The sequence below is a fragment of the Barbus barbus genome (assembly GCF_936440315.1).
Source record: "Barbus barbus genome assembly, chromosome: 38".
Lineage (NCBI taxonomy): Eukaryota > Metazoa > Chordata > Actinopteri > Cypriniformes > Cyprinidae > Barbus > Barbus barbus.
This window is the reverse complement of record NC_136716.1, coordinates 13,572,808-13,599,166: the sequence shown is the minus strand read 5'-3', so window position 1 is coordinate 13,599,166 and position 26,359 is coordinate 13,572,808. Positions and strand designations below refer to the sequence as shown.

Here is a 26,359-nt window from a genome sequence, read left to right as displayed (position 1 = left end):
CCTACACCAACCCGACACCTAAACTTAGCCCTCACAGGAGACTTTGTGCATTTTTAGAGTTTCAAAAAAACACCATTTAGTATGTTTTTTAAGCCTTTTGAATTACGGGGACATAGGCAGTGTCCTCATAAACCACCTTCATATTGTAATACCTCTGTCATACCCATGTCATTAAACAAATTTGTGTCCTCATAAACCACATAAACATGCACACACACGCATACATATAAATATGTTATTGATATTTAAGTAATAAAAGCCAAAGCTGATAAAGTAAACCAGAATATTCCACTGCGTTCCTGGATACACAATTTGCATAGCTGTAATTCATAGGCGGGGATTATGCTAATTGTGAATGAGCATGCACGAGCACGACTGATTGGAATTCATTAACATTTTAATGTTTAACTATCAAATCGGAAGTTTACGAAGCGTTTGTGAATCCGGAGGAGAGTTATCGGGAAGGTCCGTTTTTCGCGCAGATTACTCAGAATTTACTCCTATATTTACGCAAGTTTCATGCATGAGGCAATGACTGTATTATTTTGAGATCCATCTTTTCACATTGAGGACAACTGAGGGACTCATATGCAACTATCCCAGAAGGGTTAAACGTTCACTGATGCTCCAGAAGAGCCGGGGGGTGAAAACTTTTGATATTTGAAGATCAGGGTAAATTTAACTTATTTAGTCTTCTGGGAGACATGTAACTATCTTCTGTAGCCTCTGAAGGGCAGTGCTAAATGAAAAATATATAATATTTAGTCAAAATAAGAAAAATGTACACATCTCCATTCTGTTCAAAAGTTTTCACCTTTGTAAACTTTTGACCTCAACTGTATATATATCAATAAATCATCCCCTGGAACAATTTTATTTATTGATTTATTTTAAAAAAGACATTTTAAACGTAATTCATGCTAAATAAATAAATAAACACACCCCTAGAACACAAAAAGTTCTAGGGATGTCTAGGGGTGTGTCATAAACACCCACCACATGAGCATATTTTATTATTGTTATGCAGGTTTATCTGTAATCCACTGCCATCTAGAGGACAGTATACACTTCCCCACAAATTTAAAATTGGGTTATTTTTTTAATATCAATAATAGACTCATCAGTTTTCTGTTTAAATTTCCTCGGTTTTAAGCAATTCCCAAGTACAGGTCTTGATAGAGTTGTTAAGTCATTATATAATTTAATTCTTCGTGTGAGAGGGTTGTTTAATTCATCTCTAACTTCATTTGTGAGGCGTTTGAGTATTTATTTGTCTGTATACTCACATATTACCTACCTCCAGCACATTTATCCAGTTTTATCGCGTTTGCTGTATTCTATTTACACACTCAAGTCAATGCACTGATATTTATTTATGCCCAGAGCAGAGCCAATGGCGAGTTGCCCACAAGCGACTCTCCACTGTCGCAAAACGACGCTCGGTGTCGTGCACCGCACCTCGCCGCCCGTGCGAAGATGGCGGCTGAGCTGCATCCGCGCAGCGGAAAACTGATCGGTTTGTCGAACTCCAACCGTACCGCTCAACGGAATCAGCCGGTACAGGAATTCAACCACGGCCTGGTCCTCAGTCGGGAGCCGCTGCGGGACCGCGATGTCTTCACTGTCCGCATCGACAAGAAGGTAAACAAGCATGTCCCACCAGAGAGGGAGAGAGAAATCGAGAAAAGGGTGGGAGTGTGTGTCAGATCGGCTGCAGTGGTTCACTGTCAGAGCTTATTCATAGGTCATGCGTGGTGTTTAGGTGTGTGGATGGTTTTTGCAGTCATCTGTCAGGGTTTGTCAGTGCTGCTGTTGATGTTTGGATGCTGGTCTGCTTAGCTATTCCATCACTATCAGATTAATCTCATCTGACCACAACAGTCTGCATATACACAGAATATTTTTTGTGAAATCCTACAATATTGGAAGTCCATATAAACATGTATACACATCGTGTGTTGTGTCCTTAGCTGCTGGTTTTGATTCATTCCAGTGAATCGATTCTTTTGAATTCACTGATGAGTTCAGTGACCCTTTCTGCAGGTGATATCAAGTGACTGTGTCGTGAGTCATTTAATCATTCAGTCAGGCGATTCGTTCAAAAACAAGATGACCAAAGCAAGCATAGCATGGTCCGAGAGAATAACTGGGAAGGTTGTTTCCAGTGACCAGAGTGAGGCCTGCTCATTTGAGACTGTGGGAGAAGGGAGCCACGCAAAAAAAATTTCTCAGTTTTCATGAATTGTAGTAGTGGTCCTGAAATTATTATGTTTGCAAATCTATGAATAGAGGGATTGCATAAGCATCAAACACATCTTCCCTACAAATTATAATAAAATTAATATTTTCATTTTTCTTCTTTTTGACAATTCACAAAATCAAAGACATCAGCTCCCTAGATACATAGTATTTATTATTTACATAATAATAATGCCTTTTTCAGCTTGTGCGTGATCAACTGGTATCTCAATTGTCTTAACAGCACGTGTTTGTCAAAAAAACGGCTTCAAAATTCACATTTGAGGTGTCCGTAATGTTGTGGAATGAGAAGTTGTTGCCTGTATCCAGATGCTCATTGTCATAAGATACTGCCTGTTAGCCTCACATCAACCTTGAAGCCATTAAAGAGTTTAAATCAAACTGTAATATCTTACAAGTCACACATAATGATGAAAAGTGTATTCTTTGACATTCTCAGATTCTAGTCATTCAGTTTCTTTTCACGCATTTGAAGGCTGATTCATGTCAGAATGAGACAGTCAGCTGATTCATGTAAACAGGTTTGACCTTTCTTACCTACGAAATTGTACTTTTATCTTTTATATTTAAAGGGGTCATCGGATGCTCATTTTACACAAGTTGATATGATTCTTTAGGGTCTTAATGAAAAGTCTATAACATACTTTGGTTAAAATTTCGCAATGGTAGCGTAAAAAACACCTTCTTTACCCAGCTCTGTCTTCAGCACGCTGATCTAGTCCATGTTGCTTTAAATGCTAATGAGCTCTGCTGACTCCGCCCCTCTCTTCCGTGGAGTGACCAGCAGACCATAGATATGTGTAGGTTCCCTATTCAGCCACTCCAGATACGTTGATGCGTCAGCCATCTCGCATTCACCATAATAATCAATGAATATTCAAAGATATACAAGTGTATAACTTGCTGTTGTAGACGCACACAGTCAATGCACTCAAAGATTCGCAGACTGTTCCAAAAATGGCGGATGGCTTGCGTATCACGGCCCATAGAAACAGTCGATATGAGGCATCTAGGTATATATACATCTATGGAGCATACTAAACTTCAGCTGTGAAACTGGCTAACTAGCACATTATTAGGAAAGGCGATTTGCAAAGATTCATAAAAACCCTTATACTCACTTCTTCTGTAGATTAAAGCTGGATCACGAATGATTGTGGGTTGATTTTTATCATTATAGGATGGATGTGTACACACATTTCCAACACACATTTATGTTCAAACAACTTGTAAAGTGAATTTTGCATCCGATGACCCCTTTAATGCATTTCAGTAGATAGCTGAGCAGCATTTAGTTCATATCGGTAGTCTGTACTGTTGTCTATGGATTTTTAATCAAGAGTGACCTTGCGGTCAACTCGCGTACCATATGGCTTTACAGCAGGGCATCTCTCACACTGCCACTTCCATTTGCTTTTTTCAGTGTATAAGTTGTGACTGTTAATAGTGAATATAATAATGCCATGGGTGTTTTAATGATTATTCAAGGGCATAAGAAGGCAACCAATTAGCTATCACTTCATCTGAGGTAAGATGAACCACTGGTAATGGTTTTGACCACCAAAATCAGGATAATGTTGTTATATATTAAAACCCTGTGTTTTTTCAAAGTGTGTCAGTGTATGATAATTGAATTTATCGTGTCACTGTGAACAAACAAGAGTGCATTTCAAAAAAAGAAGTTCTAGCTAATATTAATAATGCAACACAATGGGTCTCATTCACTAAATGTCTTTAGACTCAAATTTGTGCGTGAAAATGAGCGTACAAGCAAATCATGATTCACAGAAAAAATATAGGAACAACCGAAACCACACTTAAGCAAAAAGCACATTGGAAATCCCATTCTTTAGTAGGTAATTAGTTTGTGACTTTAAAAGAGTTTGTTCTGTATAGTATGAATTTAATACAGATATTGTCATGTGACAGTTGCATTGCTTCACTGCTGTTCACAGATCCTCTCCCATGGCTTCATGGGATAGTACAGTGTCCATGGAATGCGCACTTCAGAAGCTCACCCAAACTAGTCGGTTATCTTAGAAATATTTGCCTACTGCTTTATAAATACTGTAAATTTGGACATACTACTCTTTTCATGTACTGTTTTTCACTTTCTTCTATGTTGTCTGGAAGTATGCAATTTTGGATGCTGCCATATTCAGGGGGTTTTAGAATCATGTTAGGATGAAATTTTATACATGGGTATTTCATCTTTAATAATATATTTAATCATTTACAGTGAAAAGTAAGGAAAGCTTGCATTGTCGTTTGAGCTGTGAAAATGAAAGGTCTGTAAGCTGTTAGAACTGCTTTTGAGGATGGCACGCTTGGCATTGCTTAAGGATCTTGCTGCGCATGCTGTTAGGCAAGAGCGTTTTTAGAGAGTGTCATATGTTTGCTGACTCTGAGAGTGAATAAAGGGAACATCATTGCTCATGTAGAATACTCCAAAAATGTATTCAAATTAAAACAAGGTTAAGAACAAAGTCATGTGTTGTAATTTTAGTGAGACGTGCATACAAATGCAAAATAATCCATGCAATTACTTGTAATTGTGACACACTAATCTAACGTTTATTCAAATCATGATACTGACATAGTACATTTATAAGTTTTTGATTTGATTCTGTATATTTTTATTATGTTTTTGACATCATCTTGCATCCAGTCAGCTACACAAAATGTTTTCAGGAGAGAATATGTTTTAGTCAGATTTGGTCAAATAAAATGCAGCCTAAACAATTTTATGATAGTCTGCGCCTAATGTTTAAAATAAATGACTTTCAGTTTTTGAAGCTTGAGAAAGGAAGCGCAAAGCAAAACAATATTATTCCTATTGTTCCTTGATATTATTCCAGTTTCCTGTATTTTTTTCCGTCTTACTGTTTCCTCACTTCTAGACAGAGGGGGAAAGACAATGGATAGATTACTGGTCACTTATGTAACCAGATTAGAGAAATAACTTTATCACATTCAGTGCCACCTGCCCCTCTCCTCAGCCTGCCTTAACCCAGATACACAGAGTCCTGCTGCACTGACAGCCTATATACCATCCACATAAAGACATTTGAGGAATGCAGTGATAATGCAAAAGCTAGAGACAGCAGTTCAGTGTGTGAGAGAGAGATCTGTTTAACTGAATATTCTGGGTTTAGCTCAGTTAATGGCACGATGTTAATTACCAATGAAAATAATTTCAATTCGGCCCTCGAGGAATGGTCGTATGAATGGCTTACATTTACATTTACATTTAGTCATTTGGCAGACGCTTTTATCCAAAGCGACTTACAATTGGGGAATACAAAAAGCGATTCATCTTGAAGAGGCAGTCAGACAGAGGAAGTGTTCGTAACACCAAGTCTCAGTCATTGTTCAAATAAGTACAAGCTAGCAGGTGGAGAGAAAGATAGAGGGAAAGTTTTTTTTTTTTTTTTTTTTTTTTTTTTTGAGTTTAGGATGAAGTCAAGTACTGCCGAAAGAGATGAGTTTTCAGTTGTTGCTTGAAGGTTGCCAGGGATCCGGCGTTCCGGATAGGGGTGGGAAGATTATTCCACCAGCCAGGAATGGTGAACGAGAATGTTCTGGAGAGTGATTTTGAGCCTCTCTGTGATGGTACCACAAGGCGTCGCTCACTAGCAGATCTCAGACTTCTGGAGGGGATGTAGTTTGTAATAGTGAGTGGAAGTAGGAGGGTGCAGAGCCTGTGGTAGATCTGTACGCAAGCATCAGTGACTTGAACTTGATGCGAGCTGCCACTGGTAGCCAGTGCAAGGAGATGAAGAGAGGTGTAACATGCGCTCTTTTGGGCTTGTTGAAGATCAGTCGTGCCGCTGCATTCTGAATCATTTGTAGAGGTTTGATTGCGTTTGATGGCAGACCAGCCAGAAGAGCATTGCAGTAGTCCAGTCTAGAAACAACAAGGGCCTGGACAAGAAGTTGCGCAGCATGCTCTGTCAGAAAGGGCCTGATCTTTCTGATGTTGTGTAGTGCAAACCTGCAGGAACGAGCAGTCTTTGCAATGTGCTCTTTGAAGGTCAGCTGGTCATCAAAGATTACACCAAGATTTCTGACCGAAGTTGATGGGGTAATCATTGATGAGCCGAACTGAATCGTGAAGTCATGCCGTAGAGTCGGAGTGGCAGGGAAGACCAGGCTTGCACTTGCAATGGAAGTCTGTTGGACAGAACTTGAGTAAACATTAAAATATTGTTTTGAATGTATAGCAAGTAGCTAAAGGACTCTCCTGGGTTGACTCTGAAATGCTCATATGTGCGAGAGTATACCAGAAAGGGAAGTACCTAATCTACAAATTACTGTTTACATGGGAGCTAACTCCACATGCAGGAAGTTCATTGGTGGATGGATAACAAAGTTTGTCCAACTTGAACAGTCCCACAACTAAAAGGTTGTTTTAGACAGCTTACCTCCTGTAATACAATTTTGAAGAGAATTAATATGATTAATATATAACTGATATCATTGTAATTAATATTAATTTATAATTTTCATGTGTTCTCTGTAGACTTCAATTTTGGATTACTGTACATGTGATTTTTCTTTTTTACCCCCCCCCCCCCCCCTTAAAATCTTTATCTGTATTAACGCCCCCCCCCCCCCCTTTAAAATCTCTTTAAATGCTCACCAAGGCTGCATTAATTTGATTAAAGATGCAGTAATAGCATTATTTTTTCAAATGCAATTTATTCCAGTGATGGCAAAGCTGAATTTTCAGTTTTAATCATTCAGAAATCATTCAGAAATCATTCTAATAATCTTTTGTAACATTATACATGTATTGGCTGTCACTTGATAAATGAATCCTTGCTAAATATAAATAAATATTACAAAAAAATGACCAAATCCAAACATTGAGTATGTATGTATATATATATATGTATGTATATATATATATATATATATATATATATATATATATATATATATATATATACATTAAAGGTCATAGGCATAATACTTAAATAAGTTTAAAATTATTTGTATTAGACACAGAAAGTTATTGAGAAAGACCATAATATGTTGCAGGCCTGGCTCACCATGTACCATGGTTCTGAGACTTCTGAGATTATCATGGGGGGGTGGTGATGGCGCAGTGGATAAGACACATGCCTTTGGTGTGAGAGACCCGGGTTCGAATCCACTGTGAGACACCAATGTGTCCCTGAGCAAGACACTTAACCCCCTAGTTGCTCCAGAGGCGTGCGACCTCTGACATATATAGCAATTGTAAGTCGCTTTGGATAAAAGCGTCAGCTAAATGAGTAAATGTAAATGTAAATCTATAAAGAGTCATAAAGGGATTCACTAACTGACTAACGTGTCTATTCCCGTTGGTCCAGGTGAACTCGTGGAGTGGTTCTATAGAGATCGGAGTGACTGCGCTGGACCCAGCCGGCCTGGAATTTCCCAGCAGTGCCACAGGGCTGAAGGGGGGCTCGTGGATTGTGTCCGGCTGCTCTGTGCTAAAGGACGGCCGCTCAGTCCTGGAGGAGTACGGTCGCGACCTGGACCAGCTAGGGGAAGGGGACCGTGTGGGGATCCAGCGGAATGGGAAAGGAGAGCTGCATCTGTGGGTGAACGGGCAGGACTGTGGCACGGCGGCAAGTGGACTTCCTTCCCGTTTATGGGCCGTAGTAGACCTCTATGGGAAGTGTACCCAAGTGACTGTGGTAAGCTGTGAACCCCCACCTGAAATGGATGGGGAAGAGGATGAAGAGGTGGAGGATGAGATTGTGTCGACGCAAGCGGTGTCCATAATAGCAGATGCTTGCCGTAGCCACGATGATAGGGCTGAAGCTATCGTGCTGTCTGCTGCTGATGCTACAACAGCCATGATGAATGGATCAGCAGAGGAAGGTAAAACTAGACCACATAGTACAGAGTGATGCAAAGGATTTCAAGTAGTTGGGTCAATAACATGCTGCTCGTTTCTATTATTTATTTAACAAAACTTTAAAAGAAGACCTTATTAAGTAGTTTGGTATAATTGTCCATTATTATTTCTTATATATGTTAATAAACTGCTTATTGATATTTGAAAAACTTTTCTCCCCAAAAATTTAAGTCATGTGGTCTTTGAAACAAGCAGAAATATGCATTCTGATTCCCGAAAAGATTAATAATTTATTATTATTATTATTATAAATGATAAATTATTATTATTATAAATTATTTATTTTTATTATGAATTGATAAATTATTATAATTATATTGTTATTATAAATTATTATTATTATATATTATTTATTATTATCAATTGTGACCATGGTCCACAAAACCAGTCATAAGGGCCAATTTGTTTGAAATTGAGATTTGAAAGATGAATAAATAATCTTTCCATTGATGTATGGTTTGTTAGGATCAGACATTATTTGGCTGATATACAACTATTTGAAAATCTGGAATCTGAAAGTGGCAAAAAAAAATCTAAATATTGAGAAAATCGCCTTAAAGTTGTCCAAATGAAATTCTTAGCAATGCATACTAATCAAATTAAGTTTTGATATTTACGGTGGGAAATTTACAAAATCCTAATGATTTTTGGCATAATAGAAAGTTAACTATTGCTACAAATATAACCACGCTACTTATGACTGGTTTTGTGGTCCAGGGTTACAATTAATAATTCATGACCCTTTTTTTTAAAAATATATTTAAAAAAATATATATTTAAACTTTTTTTTTTTTTTTTTAAGAATAATTAAAAACTTTTTGAAAATAATTAAGATTACATTTCCATTTAAGTGAACATTTGCATGTTTTCAAAGTGTAAAGAAAATGTTATTACAGTTTACTTCATAACTATACCACATGATATTTTTATCATTCATTCGATTGAAAATTTCTCAAAAATGCTTAGAAAACCATGAATACAAACAGTACATTTCTAAGAATTTTGTTGGGTTTTACTTTTTAACTAGATTTTATAAAGATTTTTTCTTTTCTTTATCCTGGACACTCTTAATAAATATTTGGCCCAATTGTAATGAACGAATGTTTATGGTTTTGTTTTCTCTTCAGTGCCTGAGGTGTCAAAGGCGCACAGTCGACCCGACAAATTTCCAAACAACTTTGAGCCTGATAGTGGTACGTCACTTTTAAAACCAACCTCGGTTATTTATCATTGTAAATCTGGAATGTCATTGTTGTTTTCTTTATCTTTTGCTGTTTTTCTTCTTTTTTTTTTCCCTCGCAGTTTTGACTGAGCACCAGTTATTTGATGTGTTCAACAATGCCATTGTCTCTCTGTATCGTTCGGAGGATGAGGGTGGAGAGGACTTGGGGGTGGGAGGAGGAGGTTCTGACTCCTCGAGGGGCGGCACAGGAAGTAGCGGTGGAGGCCGAGGAACAGGAAGTGACAGTGGCATTGGTGTCGGAGGGACAGGTGGAGGCAGTAGCAGCAATAGCAGCCCAGCGGGGAGTTCTGGTGGGGTGGCCACTAGCAGCATGACAACCAATGATGCTCTGCTGTTCCATGAGAAGTGTGGCACACTGATCAAACTAAGCAACAACAATAAGACCGCAGAAAGGAGGAGACCGCTGGATGAGTTCAATAACGGAGTCGTCATGACCAATCGACCACTCAGACACAACGAAATGTTTGAGGTATATAGTTTAAGAAATTAATACTCTTATTTAGCAGGGATAGATTAAATTGATCAAAAGAGATCTCACAAAATATTTGTTTGAAATAAATGCTGTTCTTTGCAACTTTATATTCATCGAAGAATTCTGAGGAAAAAAAAAAAGTATCACGTTGATGCCACCGTTGCACTTGGGGCGTCCTGAGATCGAGTTCTGGCTTGCAGACCTTTCCCGATCCCATCCCCCCTCTCTCTCTCCCACTTGGCTTCCTGTTTAAATACTGTCCTATCACAATAAAGGCAAAAACGACAAAAATAAATGTAAAAAAAGTACCACATTTTCCACAAAAAAACAGCTTTTTCATGTACTTTACACCTCTGATTATATTGCTGCACTTGTCTGTTTCAGATTCGCATTGACAAACTGGTGGATAAATGGTCTGGTTCCATTGAGATTGGAGTGACAACCCACAACCCAAATAATCTTGATTACCCTGCAACAATGACCAATTTACGTTCAGGTACCGTCTTTATTATTCTGTTGTATCATAAATAATAAATCCTCATTTCTCACAGAATCATTACAATATACATAACAGGCACATACTTATTTGATATAACTAAATCATAGTGTTCATTACATTCTTCTTGTTCTTAAGGCACGATCATGATGAGTGGCTGTGGGATTTTAACCAATGGGAAGGGGACTCGTCGGGAATACTGTGAATTCAGCCTGGATGAACTCCAGGTAAATTGGCAGCATCTGTGAGATTTATGATTATCTCATGTAGTCTAATACTCAAGGTGATTCCCTTTGTTTATTTATACACAACATGCTCATAAAACTCTTTATGCTTTTGTTATTTATAGGAGGGAGATCACATAGGGCTGATGAGGAAAGCCAGTGGAGCTCTGCACTTCTACATTAATGGCATTGACCAGGGTGAGAGTAATTTCTGATCTCAGTGATAAGAAATTCACACACTATTCAGATTATTGTATAATACTTTTCCGAAATGATGTCATAGGGGTTGCAGCCAATCAGACCCCTGGCGTAGTGTATGGAGTGGTGGATCTCTATGGCATGGCAGTAAAGGTCACCATTGTCCACAACCATAACCACAGTGAACGTTTACGCCGCAACAATGCCATCATGAGGGCACTGTCACCTGACGTGGGCCGGCCTCGGCCTGCTCTCTCATTGACCCCTGAGCCTGATGTCCCAGACCGCTTGCTCTTCCATCCAAACTGTGGGCAGAAGGCTGCAATCATCAGCGATGGCCGCACTGCTTTACGGCCTCAGTGAGTTCATTTAATCCAAAATTAACTAACTGATCTCTTCCAACTGCATTAATAGGGCTACTGCATCATGGGGCAGTTCAATGAAATCTTATTCTCTGGCACAGTGCGACGGATGACTTCAACCATGGCGTTGTGCTTAGCAATCGTCCGCTGCACTCCAATGAGGTTTTCCAGGTGCGCATCGATAAAATGGTGGACAAATGGGCAGGCTCTATAGAGATTGGTGTTACGACTCATAATCCCACCTATCTTCAGCTACCATCAACCATGACCAACCTGCGCTCAGGTAAAATTCTGCCACACAGTTACACCCAAAGGTCACAACTGAACGCTTAGCTGAATGATTAAAGTGTCCATGAGTCTTGGCCATGTTACCTGTGGCATTAATGTAAAATGCCTGAGTGTTGGTAGATGGCTAATCTAATGCACCGATATCTCCTCAGGAACCTGGATGATGACAGGAAATGGTGTCATGCACAATGGAACTACAATTCTTGATGAATACGGGCACAACTTGGACCGTCTAAAAGTGAGTTTTGCAGCCTGGCTTAAACATTTTATGTCAATTTTCAAGTGCCATTCCAAATTGGTATTGTAAACAGAAAAGGAGAATTTTGGAAAAACCTTCCCACAGCTTTTATATAACATATTTATAGTGACTACTAGTGATTAGGGCTGCCACTAACGACTATTTTTATTTCAATTAATCTATAGACTGATTTATCGATTAATCGTTTAATTTAAACTATTAATTTCCCACAAAAAAATCAGCAATTTTACGTAAGAATATTTTATTAAACTATATTTTATTAAACCAAATGAAATCCAAATTTCAATGAAATCCTTTTTTTAAAGCAAAAGTAAAGTGCAACAGAGTGCAAGAAGCAAGTGTTCATCTCATAGTCCAAATCACTGAAATCAACGTTCAGTATTATAGTGTAAGAATGACAACATATCCACGTGTTCTAGTCTACTAATAATCAAAGTATAATCAAAAAACACTTTTTAAAGTACTATTTACCAGAAATATCATTTACCAGAATTTATTTAGGAGAAAAATGTAAATTTGCAGTATTTCTGAATTTTTTTTTTATTATTAAATCAATTAATTGGAGATGCTTTTGATTATTAAAATTTAATGGAACCATTAAAATGGAATCCAGAAAATAATAGAAAACAGAATTTGGTACAGATAAAACTGTAAAACTCAAATTAATACAATTTAATTTAACCATTAAAACAGAGTATAGAAAAATGAAAATGGGAAAAAAACTGAATTTGGAAATAAAACGGATTTCATAGGGCTCTATAATTATAATAATTTTTTTTTTGTGGTAATAAAAATAGATGTAAGTGAATAATAGCCTTTAAAATTACTTCAATTATATATATAATAGCAATGAGGCAATAATGATTAGTTCAAATAAAGTACCAAAAGCATACGGTTGTATTGAACAAAACTGTTAAAATACATAATGTATTATAAACAATAGAGCTAATGTAGATTACGCATTACAACAAAGGCCTGCAGGGGGCGCCAACAGCCTGGGGATTGTTTTTACACATTACTGCGCGATCTAATCCTTGTTTATATTGACCAAGCACCATTTAATTCAAATGTCCACTTAATCTTTGATATTTGGCCATTTTTTTAGGACAGAAATGCTACAGCCACTGTAATTAAATAAATATGTGGACATCAAAATGTGTAAGAGTGAGGGTTTGAGCTTTTATTTTGAAACTGCAATGTATTCTCCTGTGTTTGTGTAGATTTCTAAATGATTTACCTTGCAAATCTGATGAAATGGCGCACATTGCGTTCCCAGATGAACGTTATAATAAACCCAAACTCACAACAACATGCAGAGATGGAGTTTGAGACGCTCCACACATGTAAATGATAACAGTTTCTGTGGAACTACTGTGAATGTCACTGTGTGACGCACGTGCTTAACCTACACGCAAAGAAATAATTAAAGCGCATATACTATATTAGAACTGCATTGCATATAATTATTGAATTAAATCGTAGCGCTTGTGAATTCACAATTATGCTTAATTATGATTTTTAAAGGGGTTTAATATATATAATCTTTATTACAGGCTCTAGGCCCAATAGTAGGACATACAACACACAAAAAAAAAAAAATACATTTAGATAAACCTATAAAATACACACATTTTTCACAAAAGTCTTAAAAGGCACTCATACCAATGCTTCCATAGATGTGATTGATATCGGACCGAGCTACACTTGGGACTTGTGAGCCTTACTATAATACCGTTTTGTGACTCATCAAGTCGACACATAAACTTAAACATTAGATTCCTCAAAAGGGCCTGTAAACAGCTTAGCCTCAAGTCACAAAAAAGCTTACTTGCACTGCTGCTCCTGGGCTTCTTCAACAATATCCTCAGACAATCATTATATGCTACCTGCAGTTTACGCATGGTCTCCTTTTTGTAGTTGACCCATAATGGTGCTGCATACATAGGGGTGCAATAAGCACGAAACAAATGCACTTTCACATCATCAGAACAGTAGTGAAATTTCCTAACTAACATGTTCGCTTGGATATACAACATTCGTCTTTGCCTATACATGTCAGCATCATCTTCCATCTTGTCAGTAATAATATGCCCAAGATATTTTGTACAGTTAGATACACAGATACAATGTCCTGACAGGTAAAACATAGGGAAGTGCACCTTCTGATCTTCCTTAGTCCTACATACCAACACAAAACTCTTCTTTGCATTGTACTGTACATCAAACGCAACCCCATACTTGGAGCATATATCCAACAACTGCTGGAACCCAACAGTGCTGGGGGACATAATAGCTAAATCGTCTGCGTACATCAGGTGGTTCAACAGAGTATTCCCTATTACACATCCCGTCTTACATTTCCCCAACTGCTTTGAAAGGTTATCCATGTATAAGTTAAACAGGGTTGGAGACAGAAGCCCCCCCTGCCGTACTCCATTACTTACACTGAAGGATGCCGATAGGCAATTTCCCCATTTAACCTGCATGCTTTGTTTGGCATACCAGTAAACCAGTATACGTATGATGCATCCCGGCACACCCCTAAGCATGAGTTTAGTAAAAAGCTTATGATGATTAACTCTGTCAAATGCCTTGGACGCATCAATAAACCCAATAAACATTGTAGAGCCCTGCCTTCTATAGGATTCAACAGCTTCTTTCAAGGCATAAATACATAGATCAGTACTATGCTGAGACTTAAAGCCAAATTGATTTTCTGTGGTACAAATGAGCCCACTCAATCTATCTAGTAGCATCTTTTCTAACACCTTTGAAAGAATGCTAGCTAGAGCAACTATAGAGTCTATAGTTGTCAAGACTCCCTATTTTCCCTGCCTTGTCCTTAATGACGGGCACTAATGTAACGGTCAACATGGTGTCTGGCAGTATACCATGAGTCAACAGCCCTGTAAAACAAATGGATAAAAGGGCTGCCACTCTGGGGCTGGCTAACTTGAGATGCTCCGCAGTGATGTTATCTTTGCCACTGGCTTTGTTATCAGCTAGTTGCTCTATAGCATTATAGACCTCATTGGGAGTAAAGTAAATTACATCCTCATTTAACTCACCCACACAATAGGGCTCACTTTTAATACAATTAAACAAAGTTGCATAATGCGTAAATATATCATATTTACTCCTGGTAATTGAGTAAATATATCATGCAGCCTCGGAAAACAGTCTAATAATGTGTTTTATGGATTCTCGCCCGTGAAATGCGCCACTTGCGGTATTTTGCCACATAGTCGAGCAAAATGAAGTCGACGATTTTTAAAAATCGAATAGTCGACTAAAATCGACGAATCGCGACAGCCCTACTTGTGATGCACTGAAATTTTGGCAACTGAAGACATTTGGCCGAAACAAAAGAAAGTTACATTTTTGGTTTTGGGCACAATAGCTTTGAAGCGGTAAAATCATTGACCGAAACAGTTGTGTCTTAGTCAAAGTGCATTTTATTTACACAACATGGATAAGCAACAGCCAGTAAACATGCCAGCAGTGTGAATGCACAGTAATCAAAAAAGAATCCCAGATTAGCAAAATGTACAATTTTTACATCTGAAATATTGAGAGGCAGTTCATTGACAAAGAACTTTACTATTTATCACTTTGAACACAGCACCCTAAACAGCATACATAAGTCAGTTACCCAGTTACTCAAATTTAATTACAGTTTTCAAATAAATGAAAATTTCACTTTTGGTGTTTCAAGAAGAATCAATTCTTCACTAGTGACCACATCTGTCAAGCCCCAAAAAAGAAAAAAAAAAAGAAACTGTAGCCATGTTTGTTAAACTAAACCAAATAGTGTCTTTAAGGGATAGTACACCCAAAATGTAAAATTGTATCATTAATTACTCACACTCATGTTGTTCCAAACCCGTGACTTTCACTCATCTTCGGAACACAAATGTTTTTGATGAAATCCGAGAGCTTTCTGATCCTCCATAGACAGCAATGCAACTACCACATTCAAGGCCCAGAAAGGTTGCAAAGACATCACGAGGAACATCGAAATAGTCCATATGACATCAGTGGTTGAACCTTAATTTTCTGAAGCAATGAGAATACTTTTTGTGCGCAAAGAAAACAAAAATAAGGACTTTTATTCAACTATTTCATCTCTTCCGTGTCAGATTTGATGTGCGTTCAAGACAGTAGCACGAAGCATGCGTGTACATTCCTCCTCTTGTAAACAAGGCGCAGTGCATGTGTGCTCTACATCAGGACATAGTGGGTTGTGGTACTCTCGTGAACACGCATCGAAGACTGACACGGAAGAGAAGAATTGAGTAAAGTCATTATTTTTGTTTCTTTTGCACACAAAAAGTATTCTCGTAGCTTCATAAAATTACGATTTAACCACTGATGACCCATGGACTATTTTAACGATGTCCTTACTACCTTTCTGGGCCTTGAACGTGTCAGTTACGTTGCTGTCTATGTAGGGACAGAAAGCTCTCGGATTTCTTAAAAAAATATCTTAATTTGTTTTCCGAAGATGAACGAAGGTCTTACGGGTTTGGAATGACATGAGAGTGAGTAATTAATGACAGAATTTTCATTTTTGGGTGAACTATCCCTTTAGATTTTAAGCTCTTCTGAGTGATTATTTTTAAATATCTTTTTGACACTTGACAGAACTGTCACCAGGGTGAATTGAGACTTTTATGCCTGTTCTATCAATTATAAGAGCTGATTTTTAGGAACTTATCCTGGTTTAGCTGGTTTTATATTCATGTGCCTCGTGTGAATGTCTACAGGCTGGAGATACAGTGGGAGTTGTCCGAAAGGAGGATGGGAGTTTACATTTCTTTGTGAACGGAGTGCCTCAAGGCCCTGCAGCCTGGAATGTTCCGCCCAGCGTGTATGCAGTGGTGGACCTGTATGGACAGGCTGCCCAGGCCACCATCATGGATGATATGGGTGAGAGCAGTAAGGAGAGAGTAGAAATGGGTGGATGGATGGTACACACCCTGAAGTACTCAGGAGACTTTTAAAAATCTCTTTCTCTCTCTTATAGCTGATCTCCCTCCCTTGCCTGATGACAGCTCTGAGGGCCCTACTGCCATGTCTCCTGGTAGCCCATGTTCAGTTACGGGAGCTACAGCTGCCAATGACTTGCGCTTTCATCAGCTGCATGGCACAAACGCGGGCATCACCAACGGTGGCCGGACGGCACTCAGGCAGAACTGCCGCAGCGAGTTTAATGATGCCATTGTTATTTCAAACAGGTTATTTTTGTTTTAGCATGAACTCTTAAGTGCTTAGATCATGCTGGTTGATCTTAATGGATCAGTCATCGATTAAATGAATATTTTATGCTTGTGTGTCTGACCGAATAGGTGCCTTCGGGATGGAGAGCTCTTTGAAATTGTAATTCAGAAAATGGTGGATCGCTGGTCCGGCTCAATAGAAGCAGGTCAGCTTACATAAAACATTGATTCACTAAAGAAATACCACTGATTTATTAAAACATACCTCTGATTAACTAAAGAAATGCCAGTGATTGATCAGAGAAATAACACTAATTTACTAAAGAAATACCAGATTTACTTAAGAAACACTACAGAGTCACTAATGAAATACCACTAATTCACTAAAGAAGTGGCCCTTATTCACTTAAGAAATACCACAGAGCCACTAAAGAAATACCGCTAATTCACTAAAGAAATTGCCTTGATTCACTTAAAGGGGTCCTATTATGCGTTTTCACTTTTTGAATTTTAGTCAGTGTGTATGTTTGGGCATAAAAAGATCTACAAGTCCACTCCAAAGGGAGAGATTTCATTTAAAAAAAAAATCCCTTTTCAAGAACTACAACGAACGGCTCGTTTGGACTACAAAGTTGTTTTCCTGTATTTGTGACATCACAAAGTGGCCCATTAGAATATCATTAAAATAAATCCCATCTACGGAAATTTGAATGGTTGGGGAGTGAGGAGAACGCTTGGTTGAGCACTGCACGTTTCAGAATCGAACCCTGGTGTGGGTGTTTTTATATCACTGCATTTCTGAAGGAAACCGACTGTCTTCAGAAAATGTTGGATGTAATGTCTTGCATGTAATGTCTGATAAAGCAGTGTTTGTGAGAGGAGTGCTGTTTTGTGTACAGCATTACCGGGGAAACCTCTCCCGCTGTGGCTCCTGCTGGCAGAGTATTAATTTGCATATATATGCTCCACAAATAGTGTAACTCTGTGGGACTATGGTATAAATTAAACTGTATAACAGTTTTACTGCAATTCATGTTATAATGTTAGAATTAAAGAACAATAAACATAATACATATTACCATTGCACTTATCTGTACATAGTAAATGCAGTTATGTTTAAGCTGTTGTTGACATCCCATCTAAAACGTGATTTGGCCAAAAAAAATCATCAACAATAACGTTACCACTTTAATATGTCTTGCAATATCCGTGCGTGCAAAGGTTCTCCTCAATATTGATATAGTTTTTAGCGAGGGGCGGGGCAGTACTGAAACGCCGTTCGCTAATCACAACGCACTGGGACAGCTAACCAATCACAACACATTTCGTTTTTTGGAAGGCGGCCCTTCATCAAACCCGGAACAAATCGAGCCGTTTGTGCAAGGCTGGGGAGAAAGGTGTTGTAATAATGTAAATTATGTGAAAAATAATGTGATTTTCGAGCCAACCAAAAACACCCCTAAAACAAAATCAAGACTTTGTAAAAGAGCATAATAGGACCCCTTTAAGAAATACTACTGATTTACCAAAAAAAATGCATGTCTTTGATTTACTAAAAATTGTTGGTTCATAAGAGTCATGTTTCGAAGAATTTCACTATAGCTGTTGGTGCTGTAGTGCAGGAAACATGGTTTTATAGTAACATGATAAATATACTGGCTCCAGAAATATTAAAGGAACCAAATATTATTTCCAATAATCACTTGGTTCTGTGTATGTGTTTTTTTAATGGAACCTGAATAAGAACCAGTTGTTGGTTTGTGTTTTTCACAGGAGTAACCGTAATCAGACCAGAAGAACTGGAGTTCCCTAATACAATGACTGACATTGACTATGACACCTGGATGTTGAGGTGAGCTGTTGGTTAATGGATCAAAACACCTTTCTTTGTCAGAGCTGATACCTTATATCTCTCTTTGCTCTTTCTCTTCTGTAGTGGCACAGCGATCATGCAGGATGGGAATACAATGAGGAATAACTACGGCTGTGACTTGGACTCTCTGACCACAGGCTCCAGGATTGGGATGATGCGTACAGCTACTGGAGACCTGCATTACTTCATCAACGGCCTTGACCAGGGTGTAGCTTGTACCGGGCTGCCACCAGGTAATTTTCAAGAAAACTATTTCACCTTATGCAACACTGATATTTCAGAACTTAATAATGTCTAACGTCGTCCTCCTTTCTTTCTTTCTTTCTTTTCTTCTGTCTTTTTTTAGATGTATATGCTGTGATCGATCTTTATGGTCAGTGTGTGCAAGTGTCCATTACAAGTTCATCGGGGCCGCTGGATAACAGTCTATGTACCAGTAACATCACAGAGAAGAGCTTCCCCATACACTCTCCAGGTATTATCATTTTTTTCATTATTTTTGCATTTGAGGCAGTATTCATTTATTTAGATTGATGATGGTTTTAACATTCATGTCAACAACACCAGTTGTAAACAGGATCATATGTTTTGGTCTACTTTTGTGTCTTTGCACCCTCTAGTGGCAGGGGTTGCCCATCGCCTGCACAACAAACATGGTAAGAATGTGGTGTTATTAGGAGATGGTTGTCAAGCGCTGAGGGTCGATGGATATGCACATGGAATTGTGTTTAGCGCGAAGGAGCTCAAGACAGATGAGGTGTTTGAGGTGAGATGTGGGACATGTTTTAATTTACAACTGAAAAAAAAGGAAGTCCCATTCGTTTAGTGATATCTTAACTAACATTAACGAACAATGGGAATACGTTTGTTACAGTATTTTGTTAACATTAGTTCATAAAAATACAACAGTTCATTGTTAGTAAATAATATGAACAGATACGACTTTTGATTTGAATAATGTATTAGTAAAGGTTGAAATTAACATTAACTTAGATTAAGAAATACGTGAGAAGTATTTTTCATTGTTGGTTCACATTAAAGTAGTTAACTAATGGGATAGTTCACATAAAAATGAAAATTCTGTCATTTACTTGCCCTCAATTTGTTCCAAACCTGTATGAGTTCTTCTCTTGAACACAAAAGAAGATATTTTGAAGAATGTTTGTCGGTAACCAAACAACCGTTGAGTTCCATAGTTTCCATTTTTTTTATACTATGGAAGTCCATGGCTACTGTTTCCAACATTCTTTAAAACGTCATCTTGTTTTTAACAGAGGAAAGGAACTTATTAAAGGGTGAGTAAATGATGAGCACATTCCACCCCATTTTTTTGGGGTGAAAAAATGGAGCCTTGTTGTAAAGTGTTACCAGAAATTTTAGTGTCTTATTCACATATGGTCTTGTCGTTGTTCCTTTTAGGTGAAAATTAACAAGGTTGATGACAGATGGTCCGGTTCCTTTCATGTGGGTTTGACCACCCTGCAGCCCCCTGACCTACCATCCTGCCCTCTCAGCGGCCTCTCTCCTTCGCTTACCCAGCTCAGGTCAAAGGTCACCTGGGTCCTCGCCGGCTCCGAGGTCAGACGGAACGGAGTTCTACAGAGACAGAACTACGGCTGCTCTCTGGATCGGCTCACGGTAAAAGATTACAGGCGCATTCATACCAATGACAAGAACTGTAACAGTAAAGTTTTAATATTTGTTCTAATTCTATGCGACGAGAGAAGTCCACATCACATCTATAACAATGACAGAGAAACGATAACCCTGGAATACAGTTCAGAATTAAAAAATAAAAAATTTCAACAAATGAACAATAAATCAGAATCCAGCTGATTTTAAAGAGCTTAAGCATTCAAAAATACAGTAAAACGGTAATACTGTAAAATATTATTACAATATAAAATAAACATTTCTATTTTAATACATATTAAAATGTAATTTACTCCTTTGATGGCAAAGTAAGAAACACAGATTTGGAACGACATGAGGGTGGGTAAATGATGACAACATTTAAATTTTTGGGTGAACTATTCTTTTAGGGTCCCACTATACTTCATTTGAAATCAAACTGTTGTGACATTCAAACATTTTTTACAAAGTTTGCTCCAACTGGTAAACGCTTTCCAACTGGAACATGACATTGACATAGAAATCTTGTCCAGTTCATTTCCTCTGTTCAGTCGGTTGAGCCAGACACAAATACAAACATGAACACACTGAAGAAGAGTGGTATATAGACAACTTCTTATTACCCCTAAGCGAAGAACAAGTATATCACGGCCTCAACACCTCTATTCTACTATAGGTGGGAAATCGCGTTGGGGTGAAGAGATGCAGTGATGATACCATGCACATCCTCATTGATGGAGAAGACATGGGACCAGCAGCCACTGCAGTGGCGAAGGTACAAGTATGCTGCTATACTTGTTAATGTCTAATTTTTCAGTTGTACAGTCTGCTCATCCACTTTTGTTTCAGAACGTATATGCTGTTTTGGACCTGTACGGAAAGGTGACAGCCGTGTCCATCGTCAGCTCTACGGTAGTTGAGGATTCGGAAAGTGTGAAAGCTCCCTCGCTCTCGCCTGACAGCTGCAGCGAGGGAGAGGAGGACAGCACTCCTGTCAGAGAGGTGTGTCATCTCAGAGCATCATGTTTTGAAGCTTGATTGGCTGTATTTTAAAGTCAAGCTTTATTGGTGTTTGTTTGTTTTTCAACTCTCAGTGTGAGAATGAGCCTGCCCTGGTGCCCACCATCATGACTTTTTTGGAGAATCATGGAAAAAATATCCAGCTGTCCAATCAGAACCTGACTGCCGCCCGGGTGTCCAGCTACAACCAGGGTCTTTTGGTCACAGCTCAAGCTTTGCCGCGCCAGCAGCTCTTCCAGGTGTGTGTTTGTGTGTGAGTGTATTTGGAAGTGAGAGACACAGTCTGTGTGATGCTAATAGTTGTTCATCCTCAGTTTCAGATAGACCGTCTGAATCCATCATGGACGTCCTCCCTGTCGCTGGGTGTGATTGGTCATTCACCAGACCGCCTCAACTTTCCTTCCACAGCTTGCTGCCTTAAACGCTCAGTCTGGCTACTGCAACGAGACTCTGTTTTTCACAACTCGTTGAAGGTGGTGTCACTTCCTTTGTTTGGTTCTTTCATCCTTCTTTCCCTTATCCTCACATCCTAGTTTTCTTTTCTCATTTCAATTCATTGCTTTCATATTTGTTTTACATTCGTTTTGAACTTTTCTTTCCATCTTTCCTGATTTTTAAAATCCTATTTCCTTCTCATTTTTACAGTATTAATAATAGTTCCTGACTTCATTCTCTCTCATTTCCTCAGATTTGTGAGAACTATGGTCCTAACCTGGACACCTGTCCTGAAGGGACCATTTTGGGGCTGTTGGTGGACAGCAGTGGTTGCCTCCATCTGTTTGTTAATGGCATGGATCAGGGCGTAGCAGCCCAGGACATCCCAAGCCCTTGTTACCCCCTTCTTGACCTATATGGCCAGTGTGAACAGGTCAGTGCTTATGACTGTATAATCAGGCTTCAACAAACCTTTGTTTGGATGCACAGGAAATTATTGTCTCTTGTTGGTGTTGTATTCTTAGGTCACTATAGTGACAAATCATGTGTCTGTGGTTGGCGGGGAGAGAGGAGACATGCGTTGTCAAGGGGACATGGAGAAGGCTGATATGGTGGATGGTGCGTGAGATTTTGACCTCATGTCTTACATTGGCTGTAGTGTGACTCTGCTTTAAACGCGTGCTGTCTGTCTGTTTGTGGCAGGTATAAAGGAGAGTGTCTGCTGGACGCCTCCTCCAGAGGTCAACCCTAATAAGACATGCGAGTACCAGGCGCTATGTTCCAGATTCAAAGAACTGCTCACACTGCCTGGTACAACTGCGTTACAACTCACACACATAATAATAATCCTTTGTGGCCACAGATTCAATCTGGACTTATTAGTAGTAGTTCTTTTAAGCACTTTTCTGATTGTTTATGGCGGTATATTGACTGAACATTTTGCTTTCTTCATCTCCCACTTTGTCCTCTTTTTCAGATGGTTATTTTAATGAGGATGCTAAGTACAACCTGTGTTACTGTGAGTCCTGTCACAAACTAAGGGGTGATGAGGCCTATTACAAGCGAGGGGAGCCTCCCAGAGACTACGCTCTGCCATTCGGCTGGTGCCGCTTTGCACTCCAGTCAGTTATTATTAATTTAACTCCGTAATCAAGCTTTGAAAAAGTGCTAATTATTTAGTATTAGCAGTATTAATTACTTAAAAAGAGCTCTTGTCTGTATTTTAACAGGATGAAGACCCACTGTGAAGTCTCCAATGCCTTCAAGAAGTGGCATATTGCGTACCATGGCACTAGTGTTGGCTCACTTAGACGCATACTGGACCACAACCAACTCTTGTCAGGTTGGTAACCCCTAAAAAAAAATGTTTTATTTAAAATAATTCTTAATTTAGTCATTTGGAAATATAATATGATAGTACACTACCGTTCAAAGATTTTTTATTTAATTTTTTATTGACTAAATGAATTCAGCAAAGATGTATGAAGTTGAATTAAATTGAATTGAACATGATGGTAAACACATTATTTAAAATAGAATTGGTTTTGTAACAAATGCTGAAACCTGATTAAAAAAATCTATTGTTTCACAAAAATATTACGTTTCTGCCGTGATAATATTTCTTGAGCACCAAATCAGTAAATTAGAATGATTTCTGAAGGATTGTGTGACACTGAAAATTGGAGTAGTGGCTGCTGAATATTCAGTTTTGCCATTACAGAAATATATGATATTTTAAACTGTATTATCATAGAAAACTGTTATTTTAAATTGTAATAATATTTCACAATATTGCTGTTTGTACAGTATTTCTGATTAAATAAATGCAGCCTGGGTGAGCATAAGACACTTTCAAAAACAGTGTAATATTTTTATAATATAATTTTTATAATAAGCTAAAATTTCATTTGATTATTAAATATTAAAATGTTACAGATTTATTTATTTTTAATATTGTTATATATTTATGTATTGTATTATATTACTTGAGAAAACTGTATAGAAAAAAATATGGTACAGCAGGTTTAGTTCAGGTTGTGAGCCCATGTTCTTTTTCATTTAAAAGATTTGAATGATTTTTTTCTTTACTTAAGGCTAAAAAGACAAACAGCAAATGATCTGATAATGAAATGCACGGATGTGTGAATTAGAATAGATCTGCTCACCTGAGCTTATCTGTTTTCCCATGAGCAGAATCGTCCTCCATTTTCTCCTTGTCCCCGGTGAAGACAGAGGGACACGGCAGCTACGGGGAGCCCGAGGAGAACAGCGCCCCAGAGCGAGAGATTCCCTGTGTGCAGCTTTCTCCAACCATGCGCTACTCGGGCCTGGAGGTCTTTGCCCCCAAAGTGCAGTAAGTCAACAGCAGTGCTTCTAGAGAAAAAGACCATAGATAATGTATAACATGATTGCCTAGAAATTTAATTTGAAAACGATGACCGTTATGCTTTTCTGCACAGATTCAGAGACCCACGTTCCCTCCGCTGTCACCAGGCCCAGGTGGGCTTCCAGGTGTGCGTGCGGCCAGGTTCCTACAAAGTGGGCCCGACTTCACTGGGAATCAGCGAGCCTCTTGATCCTCGATTCAGCAATACAGAAATCGAATGGATCACCAAGGAAAAGGGAGGCACGCTTCTGTATGGCCTGCTCATACGGGTAGAGTAAAAACAGACTCGAGCGAGGATATCGGCATCATCTTCCTCGCTATTAACCAAATTTCAGCGCAGCCCCCCTCAGACGTTGAAGATTAAGCATTGTTTCGCTGCCCAAACTCATTCATCTCTGCATGTTTCAGACATACTTTTGTGTTTGTTCTGTTTTGAAGGAGGGTGATGATAATCCCCAGAGACAAAGACACTGCCTGCACTTTATGTTTCGGACACTGGTGGGCGATTTTTAGTCTTTCTCATTAAATTTACTAACTTGGCAGGCTCTCCATTTTTTTCGGTTTCTTCATACATCTAAAGCTATGTATCACCCCGTCAGTTTTTGCTTTGAGAGCCTGTTGTTCTTACAGAAATAAAACTGGACTGAAGCAACACAAAACCACCAATTCATAGCACAACCCTGGATTTATACTCATGTTTTTCTTAATGCGTGCAACGGACAAATCAACCTGGAAATAACCAAGACCTGTTTCAACGACAATGTCAACAAGATAAAGGATGCTGCAAAATCACCTTATCAGGAAGAAACTGTTATTTCATCGCTTTCCTTGTTTACTTATTTTCCAGATTCTGCTCTATATTTGGTTCTTATAGCAGTGTATTTATTCACAAATTACAGCAAACAGTGTTTAGTCAAATGAATTAAAATGGCTACATAAAGACAGGAAGGCAAGAAACGTATGTTTTGTTTTGTTTTGTGAATACACACATAACTGTAACAATCTATGGAGTGGAACTCACATTTCTTCATACCACTAAAATCACTTCATGTGACCCAAAGTGTGACAAACATACATAGTTTAACTGGATGGATACATACAAACAGAATTTTGCCCCCAAAGCACTCTAAAATATCTTAAAGAAGAGAGTTTAAGTAGCTATATGTGTATTTGTGTCCCTTTTTTTGGCCAAATGTGCATCCTAGTAGTTATTTAAGGTCAGTCACCTGTGGAAGTTCTTGTCTTATGTTTAAAAAGCTTCACTGCTTTAGATGTTGTTTACACAAGGCTTATGTTTGAGTTTATCTTCTGTTCTGAAGTAATGTGTGCTGTTGAGCCCATTTGTTTACTCTCAAACTTTTAGTGTAAGTGTTTCTGAAATTAATGCTGGCAGGTACAAAAACTGAATGGTCTGTTTATGTTCTGCGTTCAACATCCTATTCAACAAGAACGACTGTTTATTCGGCTATCAGGTAGATGTACCTAGACTTATGAGGAATTGTGGGAATTAAAGTCGTCTACTGGAATACCTGACCCCAGAATTGGTGTTTACACTGGGAATGTGATTTGTTTTTAATAGATTGTTTACTCCATGCTAGGTATATTGCCATTTTTTTTAGTATACTCTTATGACTAAGATTGCACAAATGTAAGCCCTTGCTGGAAAAACAATGACAAAAAATAAATAATAATCAACTCTCTTTTGATTGTATCTAGACTTACAGTACCCTCTGTGAAGGCATATCTCTATCCATTTGTTTTGTTTTTTTCCTTTTTTTATTTTGTTGCCAATATGACATACTTGAGTGTACATTTTGCGTTAGCAATCCCGCTTTATTGCCAAGGGCGATGTCTGAATGAATGCTTGCTATGTAAATCGGAAAATGTGAAAACACAGGGTTCATGTCGGCCCATTGCTGCTTTTCAGTTGTTTGTATTGTTTATGTTTGTGTTATTTTTATGTCTTTACATTGTGTTGTACAGCCTGTTACATAACACTAACATTACCTTCCTGGTTTGTAAGAAAATAAAAATTCAAAAAAGAGACAGTTATGCACAACATGGAAAAAGTGTCCGTGTCTT

At 38.4% G+C, this 26,359-nt stretch overlaps 1 protein-coding gene across 1 annotated transcript; it reads left to right on the top strand.

Moving 5' to 3' along the window:
- The first annotated feature begins 1,427 nt into the window (after positions 1 to 1,427).
- On the top strand, positions 1,428 to 26,342 carry neurl4 (neuralized E3 ubiquitin protein ligase 4). Its single transcript, XM_079398407.1, has 29 exons — positions 1,428 to 1,641; positions 7,617 to 8,133; positions 9,298 to 9,363; positions 9,473 to 9,882; positions 10,270 to 10,381; positions 10,520 to 10,608; positions 10,731 to 10,803; positions 10,889 to 11,162; positions 11,267 to 11,448; positions 11,606 to 11,691; positions 16,479 to 16,641; positions 16,739 to 16,949; positions 17,061 to 17,137; positions 18,705 to 18,783; positions 18,868 to 19,037; positions 19,151 to 19,279; positions 19,425 to 19,570; positions 20,224 to 20,442; positions 21,113 to 21,211; positions 21,286 to 21,438; positions 21,531 to 21,695; positions 21,771 to 21,929; positions 22,145 to 22,324; positions 22,416 to 22,509; positions 22,594 to 22,701; positions 22,868 to 23,012; positions 23,121 to 23,233; positions 24,085 to 24,244; positions 24,351 to 26,342. Exons 1-29 carry the CDS (start codon positions 1,477 to 1,479, stop codon positions 24,553 to 24,555), a joined length of 4,749 nt encoding a protein of 1,582 aa, XP_079254533.1. The 5' UTR covers positions 1,428 to 1,476; the 3' UTR covers positions 24,556 to 26,342.
- The last annotated feature ends 17 nt before the right edge of the window (positions 26,343 to 26,359 follow it).